This window comes from Leptopilina boulardi, unplaced genomic scaffold (assembly GCF_019393585.1).
Source record: "Leptopilina boulardi isolate dan_hultmark-lab unplaced genomic scaffold, ZJU_Lbou_2.1 LbouV2_41, whole genome shotgun sequence".
Taxonomy (NCBI): Eukaryota; Metazoa; Arthropoda; class Insecta; order Hymenoptera; family Figitidae; genus Leptopilina; species Leptopilina boulardi.
The window spans coordinates 613480-641471 of record NW_026137985.1 but is presented as its reverse complement, the minus strand read 5'-3'; the positions used below and the strand labels follow the sequence as shown (position 1 = coordinate 641471).

At 29.6% G+C, this 27992-nt stretch overlaps 1 protein-coding gene across 6 annotated transcripts in view; it reads right to left on the bottom strand.

The window, feature by feature from the left end:
* LOC127289488 (phosphoserine phosphatase) overlaps positions 1-27704 on the bottom strand; it is a 41955-nt gene extending 14251 nt beyond the window's left edge. The window contains exons 1-5 of one of the 6 annotated variants that reach the window (XM_051317451.1): positions 27412-27704; positions 27152-27193; positions 26894-27057; positions 16938-17072; positions 3947-4092 (exon numbers count right to left, since the gene is read on the bottom strand). In XM_051317451.1, coding sequence (XP_051173408.1) covers positions 3947-4092; positions 16938-17072; positions 26894-27033 — 421 coding nt within the window. In that variant the 5' untranslated portion in view covers positions 27034-27057; positions 27152-27193; positions 27412-27704. The other 5 variants (XM_051317452.1, XM_051317454.1, XM_051317453.1 and 2 more) reach the window with 5 other exon arrangements.
* Positions 27705-27992: the final 288 nt, after the last annotated feature.

The following is a 27992-nucleotide window of genomic DNA, read 5'->3' as shown; positions in this document are numbered from 1 at the left end:
CGCGATACGTTGAGCCGCGGAATCGAGATTCGGCATCAATCTGGTAACGTCGCTTATTTGAGCCGCGCATTAACGAAATCGGCTTCAACTCGCAGCGATGAGCCGTGAAATCAATTGTAATACTGTCTAAAAATCCGCGATACTCTGGTGAACCACGAATAAAACTCGTGTTCTAATTATACGAAGAGTAAGACTCTAAGTATATCTACAAACGGTAATAAAACGGAAAATTTACTTTAAACTGCGGGAATACGATATTTCTTTACTATACATTTGATACGTTACTTTACAATATTTCTTTACTATACATTACGTTACTTTACATCGCGATACATTACTTTACAATTCGTTACTATACACTATTTACACATAAAACCGATATAATGTTTGACGGGTAAAACCCGACGAACGAGAGTAATACTCCCTACAAAGATTTTCGGAGTAAAACTCCTAGTCAGGTGGGTAAGACCCTCCCGGACTCCGTGTAGCACGAGAGGGACGGTCCTCAGCGAGAGCGCAGCTTATATAGCCGATCGGTGGGCTGGGCACACACGAGTGAGCTTTGGCGATGCGGCCCGCGCGGCGAAATCGGGTACTACGTCTTTGTTCTCCGCGGTCGGTAACTTGTTTATCGACGCGCGATAATATTTAGTACAAATATTTACCGGCCGATTTCTAACTATCATTACAAAATTAACGAAACTTTTAACTTTTGTGATTCTCGAATCGAACACTTAAAAATCTGAATTATTTTAAATTAAAACTTTGGGTATAATTTTTTTTGCTAAATTATATACAAAGGAACATTTATGTACAGTATTAGAACAAAATATTTATTTGACAATTAGTTTTATAAGTTAAAAAGTGAAAAAATGCTTAAATTTCATTTGAATTTCTTGAAAAAGTTTATATTCCTAACGTTTTTATTTTTGCAGCGTGTAAAAGATCACTTCAGCTACTATGGAAATATCTAACAGACATAATTTGTGAATAAATTTTCACTATCCCATTAGTGTGCCACCACTAAAACTAAAACTACAAAGGTTTGATTAACAGATAGCACTTTTTAAAAAAATTCAATTGAACGTCTTCTTATGAAAATATCTATTAAGGCGTTGGATAAAAATAAAAGTTCAATGCATTTCTTAAAAGGTGTCACTCTCTTCCCCCCACCACTCGCTGTCACCTAGCTGCTAGTGATATACCTTTCGTCTCGCACCTCTTCCTCAGCCTTTTTCCGACTCGTCTAGAGGTGCTTCTCTGACGATTGGAAACGAGTTACATTAAAACTCCTGGCTACCTGGTGCTCAGTAGAGGTGCGTCTCTCTGAACACCGGAGCCTTCCTTACTTCCTAGAAGGAGCTGTACTTGTTCCTGTAGGCGCTCCTGCGGAACAGTAACACCCTTCGCCTTCCTTCCTCCTGGTGAACCGGACTTTCTATGGGCGCTTCCGTGAAAGACTGGTGAACCAAGTTGCCCACTCACTTCCACCAGGACCGTCCTTGTCGAGTAGAGTCGCTCCTCTCTTGACAAAGATGATGCACTAGGTCAATTCCCCATCTCGAGGCGCTTCTCGGGTGGAGGAGACACCTAGTGAATATTACTTTGCACTAGCTTCGCGTCGGGCATGAATATTGGAACCGAATCCAATATCTAGCTTCTTCCCGATTACGAATAATAATCGACCTAGCGTGCACGACCCTAGTATCTATCCGTACCGTCGTCTAGGAGGTAAATTCTAGAAAGTACCTTACGCGAAAGTAATATGCGTCGTCCTAATCAACATCTTCGCGAACGTGGTAAATATATTTAAATCCGTTTTATTCTAGATTAATAACAAGCGCGATCGGAGCTCAGCGAATGCTCCTCTAGAATAGCTAGTTCTTTCTTCGTTACGTTTTCTAGAGATTAGTATTTTATTTGCATTGTATAGATTCTTTCGTTCTTATATTATTTTATGTAATAATTCATTTTTGAATATTTTATTATTCTTTTATTCAAACAATATATTCTCTTTCGAAGGTTTAAATAAAGACTCGTCAATGACTACGCCTTTCGTCTTCATCATAGTAAGAAATAGTTCCGAAATTAATCGAAACATAGATGGCGCTTCACGCCATCTACCGAGATTTAATGTAACTAGTCAAAATAGGTACCCGGACTCCATCCGGCGAACAAATCCTTTGGCAATAAATGTCAGATCATTACAACGCAAATGAATTTGTAGTGCTAAAATGTACTTAAACGTGTATACAAAGTGACATCAATGTGCCATCAATGTGCCTGCAAATTAAAAAAGAAATTTTTTTTTCTTGAAACTTAAAAGTTTCGTGGTTTTGCCTATATATATATATATATATATATATGGGGTAAAATTCCTGTAGCGAACTAAGTGAAAAAGAAAGTTGATCGGATCCTGCTGTAATTTGCATATAGTTTAGCCCTAGGGGTGAGTAATTTAACCACGAAGTATTGTTAGGTTTTTTCAGAAACTATCGATGAGGGAGGGGGTTGAATTTTTTTTTAAATTCAAACAGTGAATTTTTGAACACTTGTAACTTTTAAACAGAAAGAAGAAAAAAAATATGTTTTCGAAAGGTTTTTTCCTGCTTTTTCGATTGGTGCAAAAAATTGTAAATATTATATAACTAGATAAAAAAAATTTTGACATATATGTTTTCCAAATGTTTTTTTGTGCTCTTTCGATTGGGGGAAAAAATTCAAAATTTGACCTTTTTTCTGAAAATCCAAAATGTTTTAGACTTTTTTTTAAGTTTGGTCTTCTTTTTAAAATTTATTTATTTATTTTTTTGATTGTTAGAAATGTGCATTTTTACCTAACAAAACATTGAGATGTCCTTTTTTGTTATTTTCGAGATATTAGTTAATTAATTAATGTTAATAAAAAAATATTTTTTATAAACAAATAAAAGTATCTTAATTCTGACGTTAATAAATGAAAGTTGAGAAAATTCCGCATCTAACGAGCCCTATATGAAGTACTTTGGGTTAGTGGATTGTTAATAAACAATTGGCTAACTTCAATTGGTACCTTCAGGATTGCAATAACTTTATTTATTTGTGAAATATTTCATTTTTTATTAACATGAATTAATCAATTAATTAATATCTCAAAATTAACAAAAAAAAACCTTTCAAAAATATATAGAACAAATTTTTTTTCTTCTTTCTGTTTAAAAGTTACAAGCCTTCAAAAATTCACTGCTTAAATTTTTCAAAAAATTTAACCCTCTCCGACAGTTTCTGAAAAATCCTAACAATACTTCGTGGTTAAATTACTCACCCCTGGGGTTAAACTATGTGCAAAGTACAGCCCGATCCGATCAACTTTCTTTTTCACTTAGTTCGCTACAGGAATTTTACCCCATATATATTTAATTAAAAAGATTCTCAGATTGAACTGAAACTAGCAAACAATTTTGCATTACGGGTAAGTACTAGAGGTATATATTTTTTTAAAATTCGACTCTCTGCAGGAGAATTAACGTGGATTCATTTGTACGAATTCGAATTTTGAGTCCATGTTTGGAATAATAAATATATACAATGACAGGAAATTAAAAAATGTAACAAAAGAAACGGTGACGACAGTACTTTAAATTATCACATATCATTTGCACTTAATATTTTTTGTAATAAAAATTAAATTTCAGTAAAAGTGAAAATGAAAGTGAAAATAAAATTGAATGTGATTATGAAAGTTAATGTCGATGTGGATGTCAAAATGAAATTACATAATTGCACCCCTGGTTATAATTATATTATTCTTTTATTTTGAATTGTGTAAAAAGTTTCTAACAGTGCAAAAATAATTTTTCTAATTCCAAATTTAATTTGTTTTGAAAATTTTTATCAAATAACAATTAATAGTAAAAATCAAAAATATAATTTGTTTGTAATCAAAAAATAAAGAATGTTAACCAACCTGTGAAATAAAATTTTAGACTATTAGCAAAAATGTTTTCGATAGGGATGTTTAATTTTTCAGCTACTGGTCGAATTAAACAACGAAAACCTCCAGAGACTAAAAACACTTCCTTCTTCCGTGCATGTAATGCAGTTATCAAGTCTCTAGAAATTCCATCATAATTATTAATGTTCCTGCAATAATTTTGATCTTCTATTGTTTTAATTGACGCATTGGGTGCAATGAGAGGGATTAGGAAGTAATGAATACTTTTATATTACATATTCTATTGTCTCAATTTTCAAGAGAAAAAATGAGACAACTGGAGCTACAATTAAAACGGATATGGGAATACTATTGTATTACTTTTTTCTTCTATCTACTGCCAACTAGTTACCAGTTAGGTGAAATAAGCCGTAAATAGTATTTAATTATAAATTAAATCAATTGTTATAAAACAATCGGAATTTAAGGAAACTAAATAAATCAATTCTTTAGGTCGAAAAATATAAAAACTCTATTTTATATATATATATATATATATATATATAATTCACCCAGTGCGTCAATTTGTATAAAATCAAATTTTAATTATTACAAATTATACTTATGATTTAAGATAATTCAATATAAATAAAAAATTCTATCATAAAAATAATCAAAACATGCTTTATTTGTTAGTCACTTTGTGTAAATTCTGATATATTAAAATCCTCCTTTTTGAAAATATAAGTTGAGGCATAACACTTTCTACTATCAATTAATTATTTAACCTTTATATAATGTATTGGATAAAAATCATTATTTTTTTATATCAATAAATACTATAAATTACTATAAGCATAATAGTAATGATAAAAAAATTTAAAACTAAATATGAAAATAATATTTACGATTTAATTTTATATTTTTTCAATTCAAAGCTAGTTTAAAAATTAACACGTGGATCCGGTGTTTGTGGTGAATGGTTTGTGGCTAAGGTGTACGACTTGTGCCATCGTAAAATTTTTGAAGATTTCATAGTGACGAGTAGGAAAGCCTAATGTATTTTTTGGGATTAACTTGAGCGCGACAGATGAACAGAGGGGGAGATACCTTGCATGTTGTTGAGTACCTCTTTCAAGTATTAACTCTTTATATCAAGACGTGCATCTAGGATAGTCCATCAGATTAGTAAAAAAATCGATGGTTGTAGATATTGAAGACTCGTCAGATTAAGGTAAGGTAATTAATATGGGTAATTACTAGCTAACAAATGTACATATAAAGCGGGATGGTTACAAATTTGCAAAAAACGTTGTCTTGACATTCTCGATGCAGTTAAATTTTTTTTAATTTGAAGGAAATAACACTGCTCTCTGTCACCATGACACTATTACAGCTGATCACAAAACAGCTGTAACATCTACAATATTTCTCAAAATAATCGTCAGATTTTGGACTGCAGCATCAAAGCTGAACCATTTGTATAAAAATCTGACAAGCCCGAGTATTTCTAGATGGCGATTGTTTTCTGCATTTTTAAAAATTCGCTACGATCTTGCGTTACTTCCGAAACGTCAGTCTTTTGAATGGAAGCATTTTTAGGGTTTATTTAACATCCTCCCTAAATATCTAACGCGCTCGAACAAATTTTTTTTTCTATTTTGTATCCATCCGGATTGCCACCAGCACCACGCAAACCAGAAGATGAACATACCTTTGGTATCAGAGACACGGTGGAGTATTAAAAGTATTAATATCTGACACGCTCAAGTATTTGCATGTAACTGTTTTGTTTTACATTTTTGTTTGTATACACATAAATAACGCACCACTGAAAGGGAAAACTTTATAGAACCTTTTATTCTCATAATCATCTAAACTACAAAATATCATCGTCTCAATAGGCTCCCCTACTACAACTGAAACTAGCGTTACAACGAAGGGGTCTACCGACTGCAGGAAATAAGGCTGATTTGATCCTGAGGCTATATTCCCTAAAAGGAAACATTTGTCAGCAGGTGGCAGAAGAAACCATTGTTCCAGCCCACACAGCACATAATATTTTCAAAACATTTTTAAAATATTTCACAGGAATTTGAAAATATTTCAATGCAAAGTCCTTAAAATATTGCTGCAAACAGGAAAATGTCCGCTTATGAGGAAATATTGATGGTTAACTTGAGAAAATATTTCACTGAAATATTCCTGCAATATTACAAATTACGACTTCTGAAATATCCAGGAAATATTTTACAAAATGTCCAAAGTTTTTTGAGACATGAAATCATTAGGTTTGGAAAATTTAATACATTTACATTGAATTCCCAATTTAAGTATTTCAATTATGACATTTATACTTTTTCCAAATTATAATGAAAATAAAACGATATTTCAGAAATTATAATTTAATTTTTTAAGTAATACATTATTTGTTTAAATAAAATGACTGTATTTTTTAAAAAAATAAAAAAATTTATAGTATAAGAGAAAAACCCTTTAATGGACGAAACTGTACCAGATATATCATAAACTTTTATAAAATGTAGAATTTAACAACTCACTTGTACAGAATTTTAGACTCTAATACTTCAGATTTTTAAATCGCAGGCTTAAATATGTTGAGCCTTATATTCTTGCACTGCTCTAAGTAATTTTGATGGATATTCCGAATGCTTGTCAAAACTTTATATTTGGCCCAAGTTGTCTTGAAGTCTGAATGTAAGCATTCTACAGCTTGCTCACTATAAACTCCCAATCCCTCGCCTGATTTCTCACAAAACTGAGAAACATGAAATATCACGGCATGGACTTTTCGGCGTTCTAACTTTAAAAAAAGTTATTATGATTTGAACATTTCCGTTACGCCGAAAGTCCATGCCGTGATATTTCATGTTTCGCAGTTTTGTGAGAAATCAGGCGAGGGATTGGGATTTTAAAGTGAGCAAGCTGTAGAATCCTTACATTCAGACTTCAAGACAACTTGGGCCAAATATAAAGTTTTTGACAAGCATCCGGAATATCCATCAAAATTACTTAGAGCAGTACAAGAATATAAGGCTCAACATATTTAAGCCTGCGATTTAAAAATCTGAAGTATTAGTGTCTAAAATTCTGTACAATTGAGTTGTTAAATTCTACATTTTATAAAAGTTTATGATATATCTGGTACAGTTTCGTCCATTAAAGGGTTTTTCTCTTATACTATAAATTTTTTTTATTTTTTTACAAAATACAGTCATTTTATTTAAACAAATAATGTATTACTTAATAAATTAAATTATAATTTCTGAAATATCGTTTTATTTTCATTATAATTTGGAAAAAGTATAAATGTCATAATTGAAATACTTAAATTGGGAATTCAATGTAAATGTATTAAATTTTCCAAGGAAACTAGATTTTCTTTCAAAATGAGTTTTCTCAAAAACGGCTCGACAAGTTATGGGCTATAATTTTTTTACACGCTATTTATGACCTAAATAACCAAAATTTGTAATAAAAAAAGGTGTGATATGATCCTTTATTCAAAGTTGGTTAAAGCCCACCGTGCAAAGTAATGACTATTGCTCAGAAGATAACATTCACGGTGAGCTTGGATGAAGTTCAACCCAAAAGTTAATGAATATCGACATTTTCTTTTGGATATTCTTTGGGGAGTTTTTTCTGGTTATTTTAAGACCAAAATGAAAATAATCGATGGAAGGAAATTAAAATTATCTTGATTTTTTAACTTTTTTAATAGTGATTTTAAATAATTTATCAAAAAAAAACTTTATTTAAATTTTTTTCTTAATGCAAAACATTTTGATGTTAATAAAGAATTTCTACAAGAATTAGTCGATTAAAATATTTTAAAATATTAATTTTTTTTTAAATTTTGATGAAAAACATGTCTTTTTTACGGTTTTTTGAAAGTGAAACTTTGTAACGATAGAGTATCGTAGTGTAGTGGCGCGGCGAAAAGAGAGAAAGTAGACAGCGTAAGTAGTAGTGTCAGTCTCTTCCCCCACCACTCGCTGTCACCTAGCTGCTAGTGATATACCTTTCGTCTCGCACCTTTTCCTCAGTCTTCTTCCGACTCGTCTAGAGGTGCTTCTCTGACGATTGGAAGCGACTCACTCCTGGCTACCTGGTGCTCAGTAGAGGTGCGTCTCTCTGAACACCGGAGCCTTCCTTACTTCCTAGAAGGAGCTGTACTTGTTCCTGTAGGCGCTCCTGCGGAACAGTAACACCCTTCGCCTTCCTTCCTCCTGGTGAACCCGACTTTCTATGGTCGCTTCCGTGAAAAACTGGTGAACCAGGTTGCCCACTCACTTCCACCAGGACCGTCCTTGTCGAGTAGAGTCGCTCCTCTCTTGACAAAGATGATGCACTTTGTCGATTCCCCATCTCGAGGCGCTTCTCGGGTGGAGGAGACACCTAGTGAATATTACTTTGCACTAGCTTCGCGTCGGGCATGAATATTGGAACTGAATCCAATATCTAGCTTCTTCCCGATTAGGAATAATAATCGACCTAGCGTGCACGACCCTAGTATCCGTCCGTACCGTCGTCTAGGGGATAAATTCTAGAAAGTACCCCACGCGAAAGTAATATGCGTCGTCCTAATCAACATCTTCGCGAACGTGGTAAATATGTTTAAATCCGTTTTATTCTAGATTAATAACAAGCGCGATCGGAGCTCAGCGAATGCTCCTCTAGAATAGCTAGTTCTTTCTTCGTTACGTTTTCTAGAGATTAGTATTTTATTTGCATTGTATAGATTCTTTCGTTCTTATATTATTTTATGTAATAATTAATTTTTTTATATTTCATTATTCTTTTAAATTTATTAAACTCCATCCGGCGAGCAAATCCTTTGGCAATAAAAGTCAGATCATTACAACTTCTATTATGCATTTCACACTAAAATCGTAAAGAATTGAATTAAAGTACATAAAATTTTCTGTAAAACAAAACAAAATAGAAAGAAAAAGTTCACTTTCATGTCAAATAACAAAATTTGAAATAAACAATTATTTGTTATCATGGAAACCACCAGTTTTCTTAAATTCAAAATCCTATAAGTTTCAGGCTACCAGATTTCCATTAATTTCATCTATGTGAAATTGTTCAAAAATAAATCCCTTTAAACATATTATATTGTATTTTTTATATTTAGGGCATTAAAGAAAAAATTTGAAATTGGCCTCCTAAATTAGAATTCTACATCAAATATTAAGTTTAAACTGTCATATTTATAAAACGATAAAACGTAAAATAGTCTATTTTGTTTCGTTTTACAGAAAATTTTATGTACTTTAATTCAACTCTTTACGATTTTAGTGTGAAATGCATAATAGAAGTTTTATTTTCAAAAAACCGTAAAAAAGCCATGTTTTTCATCAATTTTTAAAAAAATTAATATTTTAAAATATTTTAATCGACTAATTCTTGAAGAAATTCTTTATTAATATCAAAATACATGTTTTGCATTAAGAAAAAAATTTAAATAAAGTTTTATTTTTGATAAATTATTTAAAATCACTATTAAAAAAGTTAAAAATCAAGATAATTTTAATTTCCTTCCATCGATTATTTTCATTTTGGTCTTAAAATAACCAAAAGAACTCCCCAAAGCATATCCAAAAGAAAATGGCTATGTTCATTAACTTTTGAGTTGAACTTCATCCAAGCTCACCGTGCATCTCTTTTACGCCGACAGTCAACAGTTTTTATAGAACTTGTGACCCATCTCAACTGTAAGAAAACTGCACCTGGCGGTGCAGTAACTAACTGTAATCAAAGCAGCAAAACCTAACTAAATTCAGATTGTTGCAAATTTAATATATACAGAATGTCGGATTATACTAGACTAATTTCTATGATAATGATATGAAATATTACGAAATTAGTGCGCACAAAAAGACAAATACCGTGGATGTACCAGTTACCGTCCATGTCCCAGTTTCCGTCCATTTTACAAATATCTCGTATAGTAATTTAAATTATTTTTTAACAATAATTTATTCCTTTTGGCACACAATCGACTTATTAGTTTAAGTAAACAAATAAAAGAAAATAATTTTTTTATAAATGTTATTTTGAAAATTAAACTGGACGGAAACTAGGTCTTAGGTGGACGGTAACTGGGACATCCACGGTATGAGATAAGACCAAAGTTGTCCGAAATTTATATGAAATCAAAACGTAACAATTCGATTCCAGGTCGATTAAATAATTTAACCTAAAATAAGGCCGGAATAATCCAGTGTTTGTAAATAAGAAATTCGGTATTAGTCAGCAACAATCCGGACTTAATATAGTGCATCATCTTAATCCGAAATGATTCCGGAAAAATCCGGAATTTGAATGTACAAAATCTTCATTGTTGTTCCACACAGCACCCAAAATTCCCTGAAACTTGACAGAACCTCACATGGCGAGGTTAGGAAACTTCAGTGTCAAGGTTCATACAAGTTTGTGTCGATGTTTAAATGTCCACATGAAAAGAATATTTACACGAAACTTTGAGGAAATATTACACATAAATATTCACGTGCAATGTTCAGTCAATGTTGTGTCAATATTCACCTATACTTATTATATTAGTAAATGAAATTTTTATAACTAGGCGAAAATGTAATTTCAATATTCACACAACATTGACTGAACATTGCACGTGAATATTTATGTGTAATATTTCCTCAAAGTTTCGTGTGAATATTCTTCTCGTGTGGACATTTAAACATCGACACAAACTTGTATGAACCTTGCCACTGAAGTTTCCTAACCTCGCCAGTTCTGTCAAGTTTCAGGGAATTTTGGGTGCTATGTGGGGTGATAATAAATAATAATAAAATAATGATAATTTTAACAATCAAACAAGATTTATACATACACTGGAGTCTCCCAAGAGAGGACTTCTGAAGAGAGGACTAAGTAGTGACGCGGCGCGGTAAGGAGTGAGGGGGGAAGAGATGGGCGGGATCAGAAAGAGGAACGTGAACTCAGGAGCGTTTGTTTTTAGTGTACCTTTCTCGCGCAGTGTTTTATGTATGTAATAGAATGTATTCTGTTAAAAAAACACATCTCTGTGATACGATATACGGCCCTGGAGTGTTTACAATTTTCGGCGTCAAGGACGAATTCCGTAGAGAAGTCCAAGACTCTTCCTGTCCTCTCTTCGGAGACTCTAGTGTACATATTTTCAATTAAAATTTTAGACCTCTGACTCAATTCGGATTCGTTACACACATATTTCCGACTAATTCGGACTCCTTTCTTATTATGATTTTGGTCAGACTGCGACTACTAATTTTGTACATTATTTTACTACTTTTTAACTACTCTGAGTAGTACAATAGGTCCTCAACTGAATTTAAACGATTCTATTAACTATATAAAAATAATTAAACCAATTAAAAATGTAATTGGTAGAATGACATTTTGTGATTGTATTAACTCAATTTAAAAATGTTAAAACAACTCAAGATGTAAGTAGTAGATTTTACTACTTAAAGTGGTTCAATAGGCTTTAAGAACATTTTTTTGGTATATTTAATAAATATTTTGCAATTGAAACTACTACTTTAAGTAGTAAACTTTACAACTGAAAGTGGTTCAATAGGCTTTAAGAACATTTTTTCGTAGAATTAATAAATCTTTTGCAATTGAAACTACTACTTTAAGTAGTAGATTTTACTACTTAAAATAGGAAAATAAAATTATTTTTTATTTATAATTGTTTATTATCAGTAGAATTGACTTTTTCATCCTCTCTCCTATACTGACGCTTATTTTATGCCCTAACCATTATGTACCTAACAGAGAAAATTTCTAACCGACGGGAATTGAACCCTCGACCCTAACTCTCGCTATCCGATACCTTAACCGACTAACCATGCACGCTCGCTACGACAATCTGCAAACTACTCGAAGACTACTTTCTGGTAGTCCAATTGGTAATTTAACTATTTAAAGTAGTCATTTTTACTACTTTTATTAGTTGCTATAACTATCCTTTTTAAGTTTTGACTTGTAAATTTTTCATCCTTTAATTATATTATAAGTTGTTTAATTGCATAGTGTAGTAAAATCTACTACTTAAAGTGATAATTTTAATTGCAAAGGATTTTTTAATTCTACCACATAAATGTTCTTAAAGCCTATTGAACCAATTTAAGTAGTAAAAGCTACTACTGAAAGTAGCCCAGTTAAAAATCCTACGCTTTATGAAGTTCCCTACTGAAAATCCCTGTATAAAATCTTGTACAACTTCCTGTACAGGATCAGCAACTGAACTTGTACAAGTTCTGACCAGTTCCTGTACAGGAAAATGCATACGAATTTGGAACAAGTTCATGTGTGAGATCTTGTACAAGATCTGGTGCAAGATCTTGTACAAGAAAGATGCTTGCACAAGAAAATGTTCATGTACAATTTCATGTATAAGTACTTGTACATGAACACGTCCATGTTCTTGCACATGTTAATTCATGTTTTTCTTTACTAAAAATTAAAAACTTCAAAGGCTGCGCAATAGTTTACTTTAACCTTTACAGCTGCGCAATAGTTTTTAGCATGCATGAGTTACGAATCTTAGTGGTTAAAAATTATCAAAATCTCAAATTTTATTAAAAAAAAAAATTTTACAACTATTTCATGTGCAAGAACATGAACGTGTTCATGTACAAGTACTTATACATAAAATTGTACAAGATCATGTACATTTTCTTGTACAAGTATCTTTCTTGTACAAGATCTTGCACAAGATCTCACACATGAACTTGTTCCAAATTCGTATGCATTTTCCTGTACAGGAACTGGTCAGAACTTGTACAAGTTCAGTTGCTGATCCTGTACAGGAAGTTGTACAAGATCTTATACAGGGATTTTCAGTAGGGTTGCGTAAAAAGCCCATTTAAAGCGTTAGGATAGCTGCTAAGAAGTAGTTAAATAGCAGTGGGAAAGCTATCAGGAAGCATGTTATGTCCGATTTTTCGCTTTCTAAACGCTTCCATTGTTTTGTCATTAGAGTAATTTGAGGTTTTGTTTTTCGTGCGCTCATTGGTCAAAAGTTTGTCACTTCAAATGACGCACTCTTTTCTAACCAATAAACCTGCTTTCGCTTAATTTACACTTCCCAAAGGCTTTCCGGACACTCTAAAGAAGTTTTGGATTTTCGATTGGGAGTAAATGTATAAATGTATAAATGATTTGTAAATTTTACATCAAAAACGTTTTTTAAGCTTATTGAATTAATTAAAATAGTAAAAAATTCTTACTTAAAGTAGTAGTTTTAATCACAAAGGATTTGTTGATTCTACAACATGAAATTTTATTCAAGCCTATAAAATCATAGAAATTAATAAAAAATTTACTACTCAAAAAGCAGTTATATTAATTAAAGAAAATAATTCCTTTTACTACATTTCATATACCTGGTGAATAGTAGTTGAATTTACTACTCTTCAAATTTTGAGTTGACTACAATTCCACTTGTTTTTACTACCTTAAGAAAGTTAATTTTACTACCGACCTGTAGTTGTACTTTAACTACATATTTACGTAAAAACAACTATTACTTATTAACTTCTTAAAAATAGTTACCTCAACTACATGAACATGATTAGATTAACTAAAAAAGTAGTTATTTTAACTACTTTCTCGTCAACTACCCAATGGTAGTTGAATTTCTCGGCAACATTTTTTTCAGTGTATATAATACGGTACTACATTCGGGAACTTGGATTTCTCCCTTTTTTCTAAACCATGAGTATGAGGCAGACGCGAAGCGTGATTTGTCGATTTGAGAATTTTAAAATGGTATTTCAATAGTCAAAAATTTTATTATAAAATAATCATAAATTATCTAAAAATTCTAAATTAATAAATATTAAAAATAAAATTACACAAAGAAATGAAATTAAAACTAGATAAATTGAATTCCTGAAAATAATAGAAAGAGAGAGAAGATATCTATAGATAACACAATGAAAATATAAACAGAAAAAATAATTAATAGAAAGAGAAGGTAGATATAAATACGAATTAAGAGAATTATTAATTTAATTTAAATTTAAAGATTTTTTTTATAAATAAAGAATTTTATAGATTATTATTTAAAGAATAAATTTATTTTATATTTTTTCTTTAAAATATGTAGAAAATAAAATAATAAAAATTATTTTAAAAATTGCTGAAATTAATAATAATTAAATAAAATTATATGTTACATTAAAGTAAAAATTATTTAAAAATTAATGGTAAAAGTTAAATAATTTTAAAATTATTATTTTTTGAGAAATTAAAGATTTTAGAAAATGAAAATCAGTTAGAGAAAAATGATTGACAGGTAGACAATGGCATTGTTCTTGGCGAGCGTTAGAAACGGAATTAGAGAGAGAAAAATATCTCTGTCCTTAGAAAATAATTTAAATATAATTGGCTATCCGAAAATAGACGCCGCGAAAAATCCAAATAGAGGGAGAAATTGGCGGTAAGAAATACATGGGAGAAGCGCCCTGCGTAAAGTGGTGAGGGAAACTCGCGGATTTTCGCTCAATAAATTTGAAATTTCTTACTCACACACTCGCACATTTTTAATTTTACTTACTCCAGAAAATTAAGGGGCAACTATATAAGCCAAGTAAATGCGTGTTTCTGTCTCTTTTATCTGAACAGTTTTAAACTGGTAAGAGCTTTCTTTTATATTTTAATATAAGGAAATTTCAGAACAACAAAATCTACTAAGTCAAGTCTTTCAAACTTGAGAGGTGCAGATTGTTCCATTTCTGATTGGGTAAAACGAATAAAGATAATTCACGGGTATAGACAAAAAAATTGAGAATCGATTTAAGGGGTTACATGGGTCAAAAAGGCCAAAAAATGTAAGACTTTTTATAATTTTTTTCCATATAAAAAAAATTATTTTATTTTATCTTTTAGTTACTTTAAAGTATAGTGTAAAATAATGTTATAAAATTTTCGTTAATAAATATTAAAAATTATGCCAATGGCAACACATTTTCTGAGACCTCTTCCAAAATAAATGATTTTGCGGTAGCCACGATATCTATAATGACTGCTTTATTAAAAATAAAAAACCTAAATATTTTTTAGTAGTAGTTTTTTGTCACAATTTACGATTTTTAGGACTATTTAGACAATGTAAAATCGGTTGCAATCAACAGAAAAAAATTCTTCGTTCAATCACTAGTCAATACTATCTAGAAGAAGAGTACCAAATTTCAAAAAAAATCCGTGAACTAGTTTTTGAGAAATCGTGGCTAACGACTTCAAAAAAATAGTTTTGAGAAAACAACATTTAAAGTTAAATGATATAAAGGTCGAATTGTCTTTTTTTTATTTTATTGGATTTGTTTGAAAATCTTTAGTCTTGGGTTTTTGGAGTCGCTGATTATGAATATCTGGTGACTGTTTTTCAGAATTATAAATATCTGATCCAATATGGCGGACTAAGTAATTAAAAATCAATTGCACTAGGTGACGGTCGAATAAAAGTCGTATTCGAAAATACTCTCTCATTCCTAGAGTTTTACAAAATTATCTCAAAACTTTGGGAAAATATTCTTGACATATTACACACATCTCTCCTTATCAAATGTAAAAGTCATGAATGTGGTATCTTAAAATTAGGATTGCACCTTTTTAAGCACATCGGAAATAATAATTAAATGCAATTTTGCCGAAAATTCTAGCTGCTCCCCTTTTTAAATATCCGAGAAATTTAATCTTGAAAATTGAAAAAGCCTTTATTAGGATGCTTTTTGATATTTTATAAAGGTATAAATTACCCACTATGAATGGATTGTTCTCTTCCAAAATCAGAAATTCGGAATCGACAATGTCGATTCCCATAAAGGATTTCACATAAGATACCATATAGGATCTAATAGGAAATCCTACATATGCCCTCACAGCACCAGATATCCTAGGATATTCCAAAAACATCCCTTGGATATCCTATGAATACCCCAGGGATATCCTAAGGATACTTTAAGGATATTCAAAGTAGCGGCGGTTAGGATATCCCAGTGTTGTCAGATGCCTATGGCGCTTTTCCCCTAGATCGATAGATATTTTCCACTAAAAGTAAATTTTTTCCACTAAAAATTTCTTTTCCTAATTTTCACTAGAAAAATAAAAATAAATAAATAGAAAACGTAAAAATTTTTAACTCAACGCAAAATTTAAAATTTTTGACACTAATTATGCAAAAGTTATTTAAACTTAGAGAATCGTTTAATAAAATTTAATATGGTTCAATGTCAAATTCACTTGAATAGTTTAAACTTAGTGACCACACTTTTAATACTTCAGATACAATTTACGTAGAAAAAATGACATATAGGTAAAAACACTAAAAAAAACCACGAAAGAATAAAAAAGATACTAAATTTCCTACTAAAATATTTCTCTCACTAAAAATGTTACTGAAGGACCAAAATCTTACTAAATTTAGTTGGAAAACCACTAACTTGGCAACACTGGGATATCCCAGGGATATCTCAGGGATATCTAAGGATGTCCCTAGGACATATCCTTAGAACGTCCCAAGGATATCCCTAGAATATCCTCAGAATATCCCCCAGGATATCCCAAAAATATCCTACGTAACGGCGGTTAGGATGTTCTGAGGATATCCTATGGACGTTTTCAGGATATCCTACATTAGTTTAGGATATCTTGAGGATATCCTTTTGTTGTGAGGGTGAACACATAAGGGATTCCATGTGGATTCTTACACCAAATCTTGCCCGAAATTTCGGCCTGATTTTATAAGAGAACCTTCATGGATTTCCATATCGGATCCTACAAGAAGTTTCATGTGGAATCCCATGTGAGTTTTAACAGTAGGGAAGCATCGTAATTTTTTCTCAATCAAAGGACTTGAAATTTGAACACAATTTTTAAAATTATATTACCTATGAAATTACATTTCGATTTCATAATTTTTTTTTGTTTCTTCATTCGCTTATCATAATTTACATAAAGTAGTGATTAATTAAAATATTTATACCTGATTCCTGGTGTAAGCTTTGGCGGATGTTCATCCAAGAATTTCATTATTTGAGTCTTAGTAGGTTTTATGATGTTTAACCTCACATTTAAGGACTGATCAAATGTCATGCATCCTTGCATTGCTTGTTTCGTTCTGCAAATAGACAAAATTTAAAATTATATTACAAATATATTATTGATCGAGGTAATTGTATACCTACCAGAAGATTTAATTTTATGTTAAAAATTAATTGTTTTTATGTTAAAAATCAATTTCATTTGCTTAAAAACTTATTACTCGGGGGGCTTTAGTGATTGTTACAGAATGAGGAATTTTTATAAAAAGTGTGACAATATTTAAGAACTTTTGATTAGAAGCATTTAATCTGCAATTGTTTTTTAAAAATTCAAAATGGCTGATCTAATATGGCGAAAGTTTTGAGCTAATTTTTAAAATTCATCAAAACTTACTTAAAATTCGTTCCTCGGAGGTTTTTGGAAGTCGCTAATTTCGAATATGAAGTCTGTTTTACCAAATTCAAAATGGTGGAAAAGATTAAAAATTAATTCAATTCGCTTGAAACTTTTTACTCGGGGGTTTTTTGGGCTCGTTGAATACAACTTCGACGTCAGTTTTTCAAAAGTCAAAATGGCAAAGCCAATATGGTTGCCAATTTTTGAAATAAAAAATCATTGCATTTTACAAAATTCTTAAGCGAATTTAATTAATTTGTGAGTTTTTCGCCATATTGGATCTGCCATTTTGCATTTTGAAAAACGGACTTCGAATTCGTATTCAGCGAGACCGAAAACATCCGAATAACAAGTTTCAAGCGAATTCAATCAATTTTTAAATTTTTTCCGGCATTTTGAATTTTTTAAAACTGTCAATATATGTAACGCTCCACGAAAGAAGGGACCTATCTCCGAAATAATATTAGGCTTAGTTTTCATGTACGGTGCACGGAAAACTGAGCCTAATGTTATTTCGGGGATAGGTCCCTTCTCTCGTGGAGCGTCACATATTTTCATTTTGTATAGTACTTTAGCATTACTGGTGCTTAATTTACAGATAATTTGATAACATCTTTTGATATTTTTATAACATTTTAATTTTCAATTTTTTAGCCATATAATGTTTCATATATTGTCCGCCATATTGAATTTTTTAAAAGGACATGTTTTAAATGAAAAAGTACTTCAAGATCAAGACGAAAATTTTATGACCTTAAATGTTACAATTTTACAAACAAATAAAATTATGGTAATTCTGAACTTACCAATTGAAAGTTAAGGTAATTCCGTATCCAACGAGCCCTATATGAAGTATTTTGGATAAGTAGATTTTTAATAAACAATTGCAATGTTAACTAATTGTTTATTAACAATCTACTTATCCAAAATATTTCACATAGGGCTCGTTTGATGCGGAATTACGTTAACTTTTCATTGATAATTTCAGAATTACGGTAACTTTATTTGTTTGTAAAATATTCCATTTGTTATAAACATTAATTAATTAATATCTGGAAAACAAAACGAAACGTCATTCTATTTTTTTTTGGTATTGAAAGTATATATCTTAAACTTCATTTTGAGGGTAAAAAAAAGAAAAAAAAAAAAGTTTTTGAAAGAAAAAATAAAAAATATTTTTGATTTTCAAAAAAAGGGGTAAATTTTGAATTTAAAAAAAAAAATTTCACCATTCGAAAGAGCACAAAAAAATCTTTCGAAATAAACGCTTTTTATTTTTAGGGTTCCGTACTCGGTTCGGAACCCTATTAATATCGGTTTTTTTGAAATCGTGTACCCCCCCCCTAGCGGCCACATAAATTTATCTGGAGGGCTGAAAATTAGTACACATATGTATTTTCGCGTGTAGATTACAGGAAAATTATAGCGAACTTGATTGGAATTGATTAACATAGCGTTGTCAAGGAAAAACCATGAATTTTTACGAAAAATGCCTAAAAATGACTATGTACCCCCCCCCCTAGCGGCCACATCTTTTGACATAAAGAGCTCAAATTTGACACACTTACGTATTTTTACGTGAAAATTACAGGAAAATTATAGCGAACTTGATTCGGATCAATTTACATAGCGTTGTCAAGGAAAAATCAAAAATTTCGAAAAAAATAATTTATTCTCCCTAGCGCACACAATATTCAACCCAGACAGATCATATTTAGTATACAAATGTATTTTTACGGGAAAAATACAGGGGAAAAAAAGCGGTCACGATTAGAGTTGATGATTAACTTTTTATCAAGTTTTTCAAGAAAAAATGACAATTTTAGGAAAAAAATGTATTTTTCCACCAAAAACGAACAAAATTTTATTTAAAGGAAATTAAATTTATATATTTTAACGTATTTTTACGTGTAGATTACAAAAAAAATATAGCGAGCATGATTGGAGTTGATTATCATAGCGTTGTCAAGGAAAAACCATGAATTTTTACGAAAAATACCTAAAAATGAGTATGTACCCCCCCCCTAGCGGCCATATCTTTTGACATAAAGAGCTCAAATTTGACACACTTACGTATTTTTACGTGAAAATTACAGGAAAATTATAGCGAACTTGATTCGGATTAATTTACATAGCGTTGTCAAGGAAAAATCAAAAATTTCGAAAAAAATGATTTATTCTCCCTAGCGCACACAATATTCAATCCAGACTGTTCATACTTGCTGTAAAACTCAATTTTTGCGTGAAAAATACAGGGAAAAAATGTAAGCGCGATTGGAGTTGATGATCAATTTTTATCAAATTTTTGAAGAAAAATGATAAATTTCAGAAAAAAATGTATTTTTCCGCAAAAAACGAAAAAAGTTTTTCTACAGTGATTCAAATTTATATATTTTGACGTATTTTTACGTGTAGATTACAAAAAAAATATAGCGAGGATGATTGGAGTTGATTTTTCTGGAATTAATAAACAAATTTCATTTTTTAGATAACTTTCGATTTTTCCTTGACAAGCAGCTACTAGCCTTATATCAATATCTTAAGTTTTATCTCTTTTTGACTTAGAAAGATAAAATTTAATATTCAATATATTTTTAAAATGTAAATACAATAAAAATATTGCGAGTTGAAATAAAATTATGTTTCTTATATTTTTTTAGTAAAATATTTTTTAAAAAATAAAATCGGACAAGTGCGAGTTACACTCGCACTGAAATCGAGGGTTCCGTACTCGAAGCGAACTTATTTGGTATAAAAACAAATGTTTAAAAAATATGTGTTGTATGACAACTAATATAAGTGATACGAAGAGGAACAATTTTCTTGAATTTTACAAAATTGTTCCTTTTTGTATCACTTATAATAGTTGTCATACAACACATATTTTTTAAACATTTGTTTTTATACCAAATAAGTTCGCTTCGAGTACGGAACCCTCGATTTCAGTGCGAGTGTAACTCGCACTTGTCCGATTTTTTAAACTTATTTTAAAATTAATTTTTCACAAAATGAAAATTACTTCTAAACTAATTTTTTTCTTGAAAAATACAAAAAGAAATTTTTTATTTTATCAAACCGTCTTGTAAAATATACAAAACTTAATTTTATTCGTATTTTTCAAAGAAACTGAAATTTTAAATTTATTTAAATTAAATTAAAAATTTAAAAAAAACACATATGGGACGTTCTTTGTCAACCGGACCACCCCATCTCTCCATAATTGGTTTAATTTAAAAAAATTTTATCATATTGGAAAAATTAGCTTGGAATGTCTACTTTTTAATCCCGTTGGGCGCTTTTTGAAATTCAAAATGGCGACTTAAATATGGCGCCTAAACGACATAAAAAACACAAAAAATCCACTAATATGATCTATATTATTGTTTAAAGCTTCACATATGACGATAAAAATAACCACAACATAGTTTACTTACAAACTGATAACGTATCTCCATTCAAAATTCAGAAATTCAAAATGGCGGATTAAATATGGCGGATAAAATTAAAAATTGAGCTAGACTCGTGAAAATTACTACTTGGGGGTTTTCGAGGTCGCTGATTACGAATCCGGTGTTAGTTTTCAAAAATTCAAAATGGCGGATTCAATATGACGGACAAAAAATTGAAAAATCCTGTAGATTTGATTGAAACTTGTTACACGGGGGTTTTTGGGGTCGCTGATTACGAATCCGGTATTAATTTCCAAAAATTCAAAATGGCGGATCCAATATGATGGACAAAAATTAAAAAATCCTTTAGATTCGCCTGAAACTTGTTACTCGGGGTTTTTTGGGGTCGCTGATTACAAATCCGTTGTTAGATTTAAAAAATTTAAAATGGCAGACTTAAAATAGTAGCCCAAAATTTAAATAATTAAGTTAAACTCGTGAAATTGTTTACTCGGGTGTTTTCGGGGTCACTGATTACGAATCTGCGGTTACTTTTTAAAAATTCTAAATGGCTGACCACAAATCCAAAAAATTGAGCTAAACTCGTTAAAATGTCTACCTAAGGGTTTTTCAGGACAATCTTTACGAATTCATCGTTACTTTTTAAAAAATCAAATTGTGAATATAAAATGGTGGACCAAAATATAAAAAATTGATCTAACTTTTTTATATTGAACGTAAAAAGGTGCCATTTGAACTTATCAAATACAACGCCAGATAACTTTTTATGGAAATTATGTGAGGATTATTTAATTAATAATCACAAGACTAGCTTAATTTTTTAATTCTATCCGCCATTTTGAATTTTAAATAGAGATTTGTCATCAACCATTTAAAATTTTTTTAAAACTGACATCGGATTTGTAATCAGCGACCAAAAAAACCCCTATGTAGACATTTTTACGAAATTAGCTCCATTTGTTCAATTTTTGTCCGCCATATTAGATCCGCCATTTTGAATTTTTGAAAACTAACACCGGATTCGTAATCAGCGACCTCGAAAATCCCCAAGTAGTAATTTTCACGAGTCTAGCTCAATTTTTAATTTTATCCGCCATATTTAATCCGCCATTTTGAATTTTTTAATTTTGAATGGAGATACGTTATCAGTTTGTAAGTAAACTATGTTGTGGTTATTTTTATCGTCATATGTGAAGCTTTAAACAATAATATAGATCATATTAGTGGATTTTTTGTGTTTTTTATGTCGTTTAGGCGCCATATTTAAGTCGCCATTTTGAATTTCAAAAAGCGCCCAACGGGATTAAAAAGTAGACATTCCAAGCTAATTTTTCCAATATGATAAAATTTTTTTAAATTAAACCAATTATGGAGAGATGGGGTGGTCCGGTTGACAAAGAACGTCCCATATATATATAGAAATAAAAAAAAATTAACCCTACTTTCAAATGCCGTATGGCCTTTTTGAAAAAACCAATATGGCGGTTATAAGTGCTATAGGTCACTCAAAAAAAGTAGTTTATCGTGTTTTAAAATTAAAAAAGTCATCCTAGAACATCGGGAAAAGCATATTTTCGTGTAATTTTTATCGATAAACACGATTGTAATATTTATTTTATCGGAAAAAATTATATGTCGTCCCTAACCTAAAAAAACACGGATTAATCAGTTTATCGTATTGCATGCTTAGCAAAGTCATTACGAAACATTATGAATAGCATAATATCATAAAAGTTTTATTGATTAACATCATTTTGAGATTGGTATCAAATTGAGTAAATAACAATCTTCAAGTTACTCCATTTGAGACCGCCTTAATTTCAAATTTTTAGGTTGGTATTGAAATGGTATTTTAATAGTCAAAAGTTTAATTATAAAATTGTTATAAATTATTTGGAAAATTATAAATTAATAAATATTAAAAATAAAATTATATTGAGAAATAAAATTAAAAGTATATACCTAAATTGAATTTCTGGAAATAATAGAAAAAGAAGTTAGATATAAATTCGAATAAAAAAAATTATGAAATTAATTTAATTTAATGAATTTTTTTAAACAGAATAAAAGATTTGCATAAACATTATTTAATTAATAAATTATATTTAACATTCTTAAACATCTGTAAAATCCCAGTCGAAAATCCTACGCTATGTTAAGCTGAACAAAAAGTTGTTTTGAAGTATTGAGATAACCATTAGAGAATTGTGAGACAGTAGATAACTAGCTATAGAAAACTTTCAGGAAGCCTGTTATGGCCGATTTTTCGCTTCCACGGAAAGCTTGAAAATAACAAATTTTGTACGTTTTAAACAAAGCATTCAAGTAGCTTTGAGAGAGTTATCAAAGAGTTGCAGGATTTTGCATATATAAAAAGAAAGCGTTCAGGTGGCGAAAATTAAATGAAGCGTCATGGATGTTTCAGGAAACAGCGGAAAAATGACAATGATCAAAAATTAAATTTAACCTTTCTTTCCATCTTTATTTATCTCGTAAAAATATTATGTATTAGATTATTATATTTAAATATTGAAGAATTAAAGAAAAATTATTTACGTCAGACTCGGTATTTCCACAGTCTTTTTAAATTTATTCTAAAAGAATAAAGAATATATTATTTATAAAAAATATTCATAAATATCAAGTTTAAAAATAATAATCTTTTTTTTTAAATATTAAATATTTTGTCTTTTTTTAAGAAATTGTATTCATTATTCAATATAAAAGGTTTTCACCGTGTTCATATTCCTAACCCCAAATTTTGCTCAAGTTATATATAATTTTTTTCGTATATAATTTAAGTGTTTAAAAATAAACGTTTTCTTTGAAAAATAATTTTTATATAATATATAAAGAATAATTATTAATTGTATAAAACGGATTTACAAATTACTATAGAATTTTTATGATTTTTCGATTTAGTTTAATTTAATGAAATTATTCTAGTTTTCAGGAAGTGTAAAAAAGGTAATTAAATTACATATTAATTTGCAACTTGTGAAAAGCAAATAGAATTGCTTTCTTACACATTAAACCAGGCATTAGGAAAGCATTCACCAAGCAAACTGGTAGACCTTTTGCTAGAAGCTGTCCACAGATATTCAACAAGCTGTAGAAAAAGCTTCCCGTTAAGAAGTCAGAAAGCAAATATCACAGAATTTTAGGTCTAATGTATAAATAGTTGCCATGAAGCTTTTGAAACCTTCATAACAGTTACCTGAAGGCCATGTGAACCCTTCAGGGAAACTTACGATTTTCGACTGGGATAAAATATAATAAAGATTATTTTATTGATGAAATTAATAATAATATAATAAAAAATTTAAATCATTTAATTAATTTTTTCTAATATTTGAATAATATTAAATAGATTCTTAACATCAATGCGAATATTTAATATTTTTAAAGTGAAAATGACAAATAAGCTTTCCAGAAACTCGGGTGAATATGAGACGCGAAAAACCGCTTCTTGGTTATTTTTTTGAAGATATGGCCTACACGTATCATTTTTCTGATAAAGAAATACCAAATTCGTCTTCACTGATAAAAGTTAAGCGAAAATATGATTTTTCCGATATTTTATTATGACTTTGTTAGGCGTGAAACACGATAAACTGCCGTTTTTCATGTTTTTTTTAGGTTACGAACAACGCATAATTTTTTCCGGCAAAATAAATATCAAATTTATGTTCATCGATAAAAGTTACACGAAAATATGCTTTTTCCGATGTTTTATGATGACTTTTTTAAGCGTGAAACACAATAAACGGCTTTTTTGTGTTTTCTTTTGAGGTTAGGGACGTCACATAATTTTTTCCGTTAACATAAATATTAGATTCGTGTTCATTGATAAAAGTTACACGAAAATATGCTTTTCCCGATGTTTTAGGATGACTTTTTTAAGCGTAAAACACAATAAACTGCATTTTTCGTGTTTTTTTTTGAGGTTAGGGACTACAGATAATTTTTTCCGGTAAAATAAATATTACAATCGTGTTTATCGATAAAAATTACACGAAAATATGCTTTTCCCGATGTTCTAGGATGACTTTTTTAATTTTAAAACACGATAAACTACTTTTTTTGAGTGACCTATAGCACTTATAACCGCCATATTGGTCCGCCATATTGGTTTTTTCAAAAAGGCCATACGGCATTTGAAAGTAGGGTTGATAAGCTTTTATTTCTATATACATATGTCTTAAAATACTTGAACCTATTTTGGGCAGGGGGAGGTCTCCCGTTGACAGAGAATGTCCCATTTAATAAATTTTCTGATGAAAAAAAATTTCCAATCCGAGGCTTGTAATATTTTGGTTCAAATTTGGTTTTTTATTAAATATTATTAAATATTTGTATAATATATATATATAATATAAATATTTATTAAATAATATTCAAGTTTCAACATAAAATAGGGGAAATGAGTGAATAAAAGGGGAAAAACGGTAAATATTCATAAAAAAGGGAATTTTTTAAAATAGAGGAAAAATAGGGGAAACACTGTGAAGCCTGCTGACATAATCAAGTTACTTACAGATATTTTTCATTATTTAAAAACCCAGTTACCTTGAAACGTGTATTTATCGAATAAAAAAAGAGCGATTTAAGAATATTTAAATCAGAAGTTAAAAAAATGCTTAAAAAGTGAACGTTCACAAATGATGTCACACACTGAGGGGGAGGGGGGATATTGGCCAAACGTGACAATGTAATTTTTCTATAAGAAAATATAGTAAAATAGCGTGACAGGGGGGTAGGGGTCAAGATTCTTGAAAAAGTGCGTGACATCATTTGTGAACATTCCCTAAATGACCTTGTTTTTGAACCATTACAGCTCGTAATGCTTAAGATTTTCAAGTTTTCTTACTTAATTAAAGATAAATTTCCAAATAAAATTTTAAAGATTACTTAATTAAGTTATAATAACTATAATGTACTATATATGTAAAATTCTTTTTTATGTGCAAAACTAATATAATAATTAAAGTTTATAAAAATACATACCTATGTTAATAAAAAAAAAATGAACAAACTGGGAAAAATTGGGAACTTTTTCACACGGGTTACAAGATCCCTTAAAAAAATTAAAATTTTTCATTTTTTCGGAATTTATTTTAACACCTTAAAATAAGATTCTAACAGTGAAAAATAAATAAATAAAGTTTAAATTTCACTAAAAATTTGTAGAACACATTCAAAATTATATTCATTTTTTATTTATTAAAGATAAGCAATCTTTTTTGAAAAATTGAAATTTTTGATTATTTTCAGTAAATTTGCAAATTCATATTATTTGTTGTTTACTCCTTTTTGATAAAATATTTCACTTACAATAGAAACGAATCAAATAATCTACCTTTATTATTAAATTAATTAAAATTTGAATTACTTAAAAAATAAAAAATCCAATAATGATTAAAAATATATTCAACAAGAAATTTTTATAATTAATAGTGATTTTTTTTCTTTAAAGAATTCAACATTTATTTTTAAAAAATCTGGGAGGTCGTCTGAAACTGCAAATGGTCGAAAAACTATCGTCAGAAAGAATTCGGCGCGAATTCATCACAATTTACTTGATAATTTCTGATTGGTTAATTTTAAAAATTCGTGTTGAAATTTTTCTATCGATTGTTTGTCGGTTAGTTGCAATTTTGGACAAATGAAAATTCTGCCATTTAAAAATTGGAATCACTTAAAATTCTGTTAATTAAATATTTGGTTAAATTAGAATTTTTTGAATAAAAATTTTGGTAAAGAGAAAATCTGTAAAATAAAAATGTTGTCAAACAAAAATTCAGTACATAAAAATTTATTTAAAAAGAAATTATGACAAATGTTAATTCAAACAATGACAATTAGGATAAAAAACAATTATATCTAATAAAATTCTTTATAATGAATATTTTAATTAATGATTTTTATGGGATACAAATATTTTTTTACACTTTGTTATTAATTATTACAATATTTAAACTTTTATTAGCATTGAATTTTTCATTAAAATAATTAATTATATTTTCAATTCTGACGTTGTGAATATTTTAAATAAAATTAATAATTTTATAAATAAAAGTATTTAACTTACAAATTGGAAACTTCATTTCCTTTTCCACAAAATTTTGCCAATTCGTCAATTCCTTCTTCTTGAATAACTGTAGAATCAACATCGAAGGTAACTGCATTTGCAATTTTCCACAATTCTTTTATTTCATTCAAACTCGACATTCTGAATGAAAATTTTTATATGTACTATAAGAAACGTGAATTTAAGAATCCACTGTAGCAATAGGCATATTATATATACATAGAAATAAATTTGATAAATTATAAATGTTTATCTTACTTAGTCTTATTTTGTAGATTATGTTTTGATTCCCAGATAACCCTATTATCGTAAAAGAGGCGCTTAGTTGGTTGCCACATACATATATTAACATTTATAAAATTTTTAATTTAAAGATAAAATTTTAAAAAAATACGAATGTATTTGATTTTATCATATTATGGAGGTTATGGTATACATAATTCTATAATAACAGTTGGCAGCAATGACTTTATTTTCTCTTTCATACCATTGACATCCGCCTTTTATTAGTTACGTACCTTATGTACAGCCAAAGCTTGCTTGAGTATATCGTATAAACGTAACTGCTAGTCAGTAACTGAACTGATTGTTTTCAATGAAACACGTGGAGCCTGTTCTGAATATGATGGGGGTACTCAACTTCTTCATTTTTTTTTATTTTCTATAGTAACCTGACACAGTGCATATTTCTCTGGTTTATGAGAATTATTTCCACGTAGAGAAAAATAATTCGAAAGATTATTTGATTCTCACGATATACATTATAAAAAGTACAAATATTGAAAAATAAAGTTTACTATTCCATTATTATTCTCTACATAAAGATTAAATTACCAGCTGACAAATATAACTGTAAATGTTAATTTTCAATGTTACCCACTTCTATTTTTACTTTCTCTATATCAGAAGAGAAAAATAATCTCAGGAATAAATTCTCTAGATAATTTGTGTCAAAAAAACACATTCCGTTGACAAATTGATTTAGAGATAACAATTCTAAACCATTTTCGCTCACTTTTTTTAATTAACGATAGATAAATTTGTCATAATAATTTCTCTTCAAATTTTCGAAAAAAATTTTTATTTAAATGCTTAATCA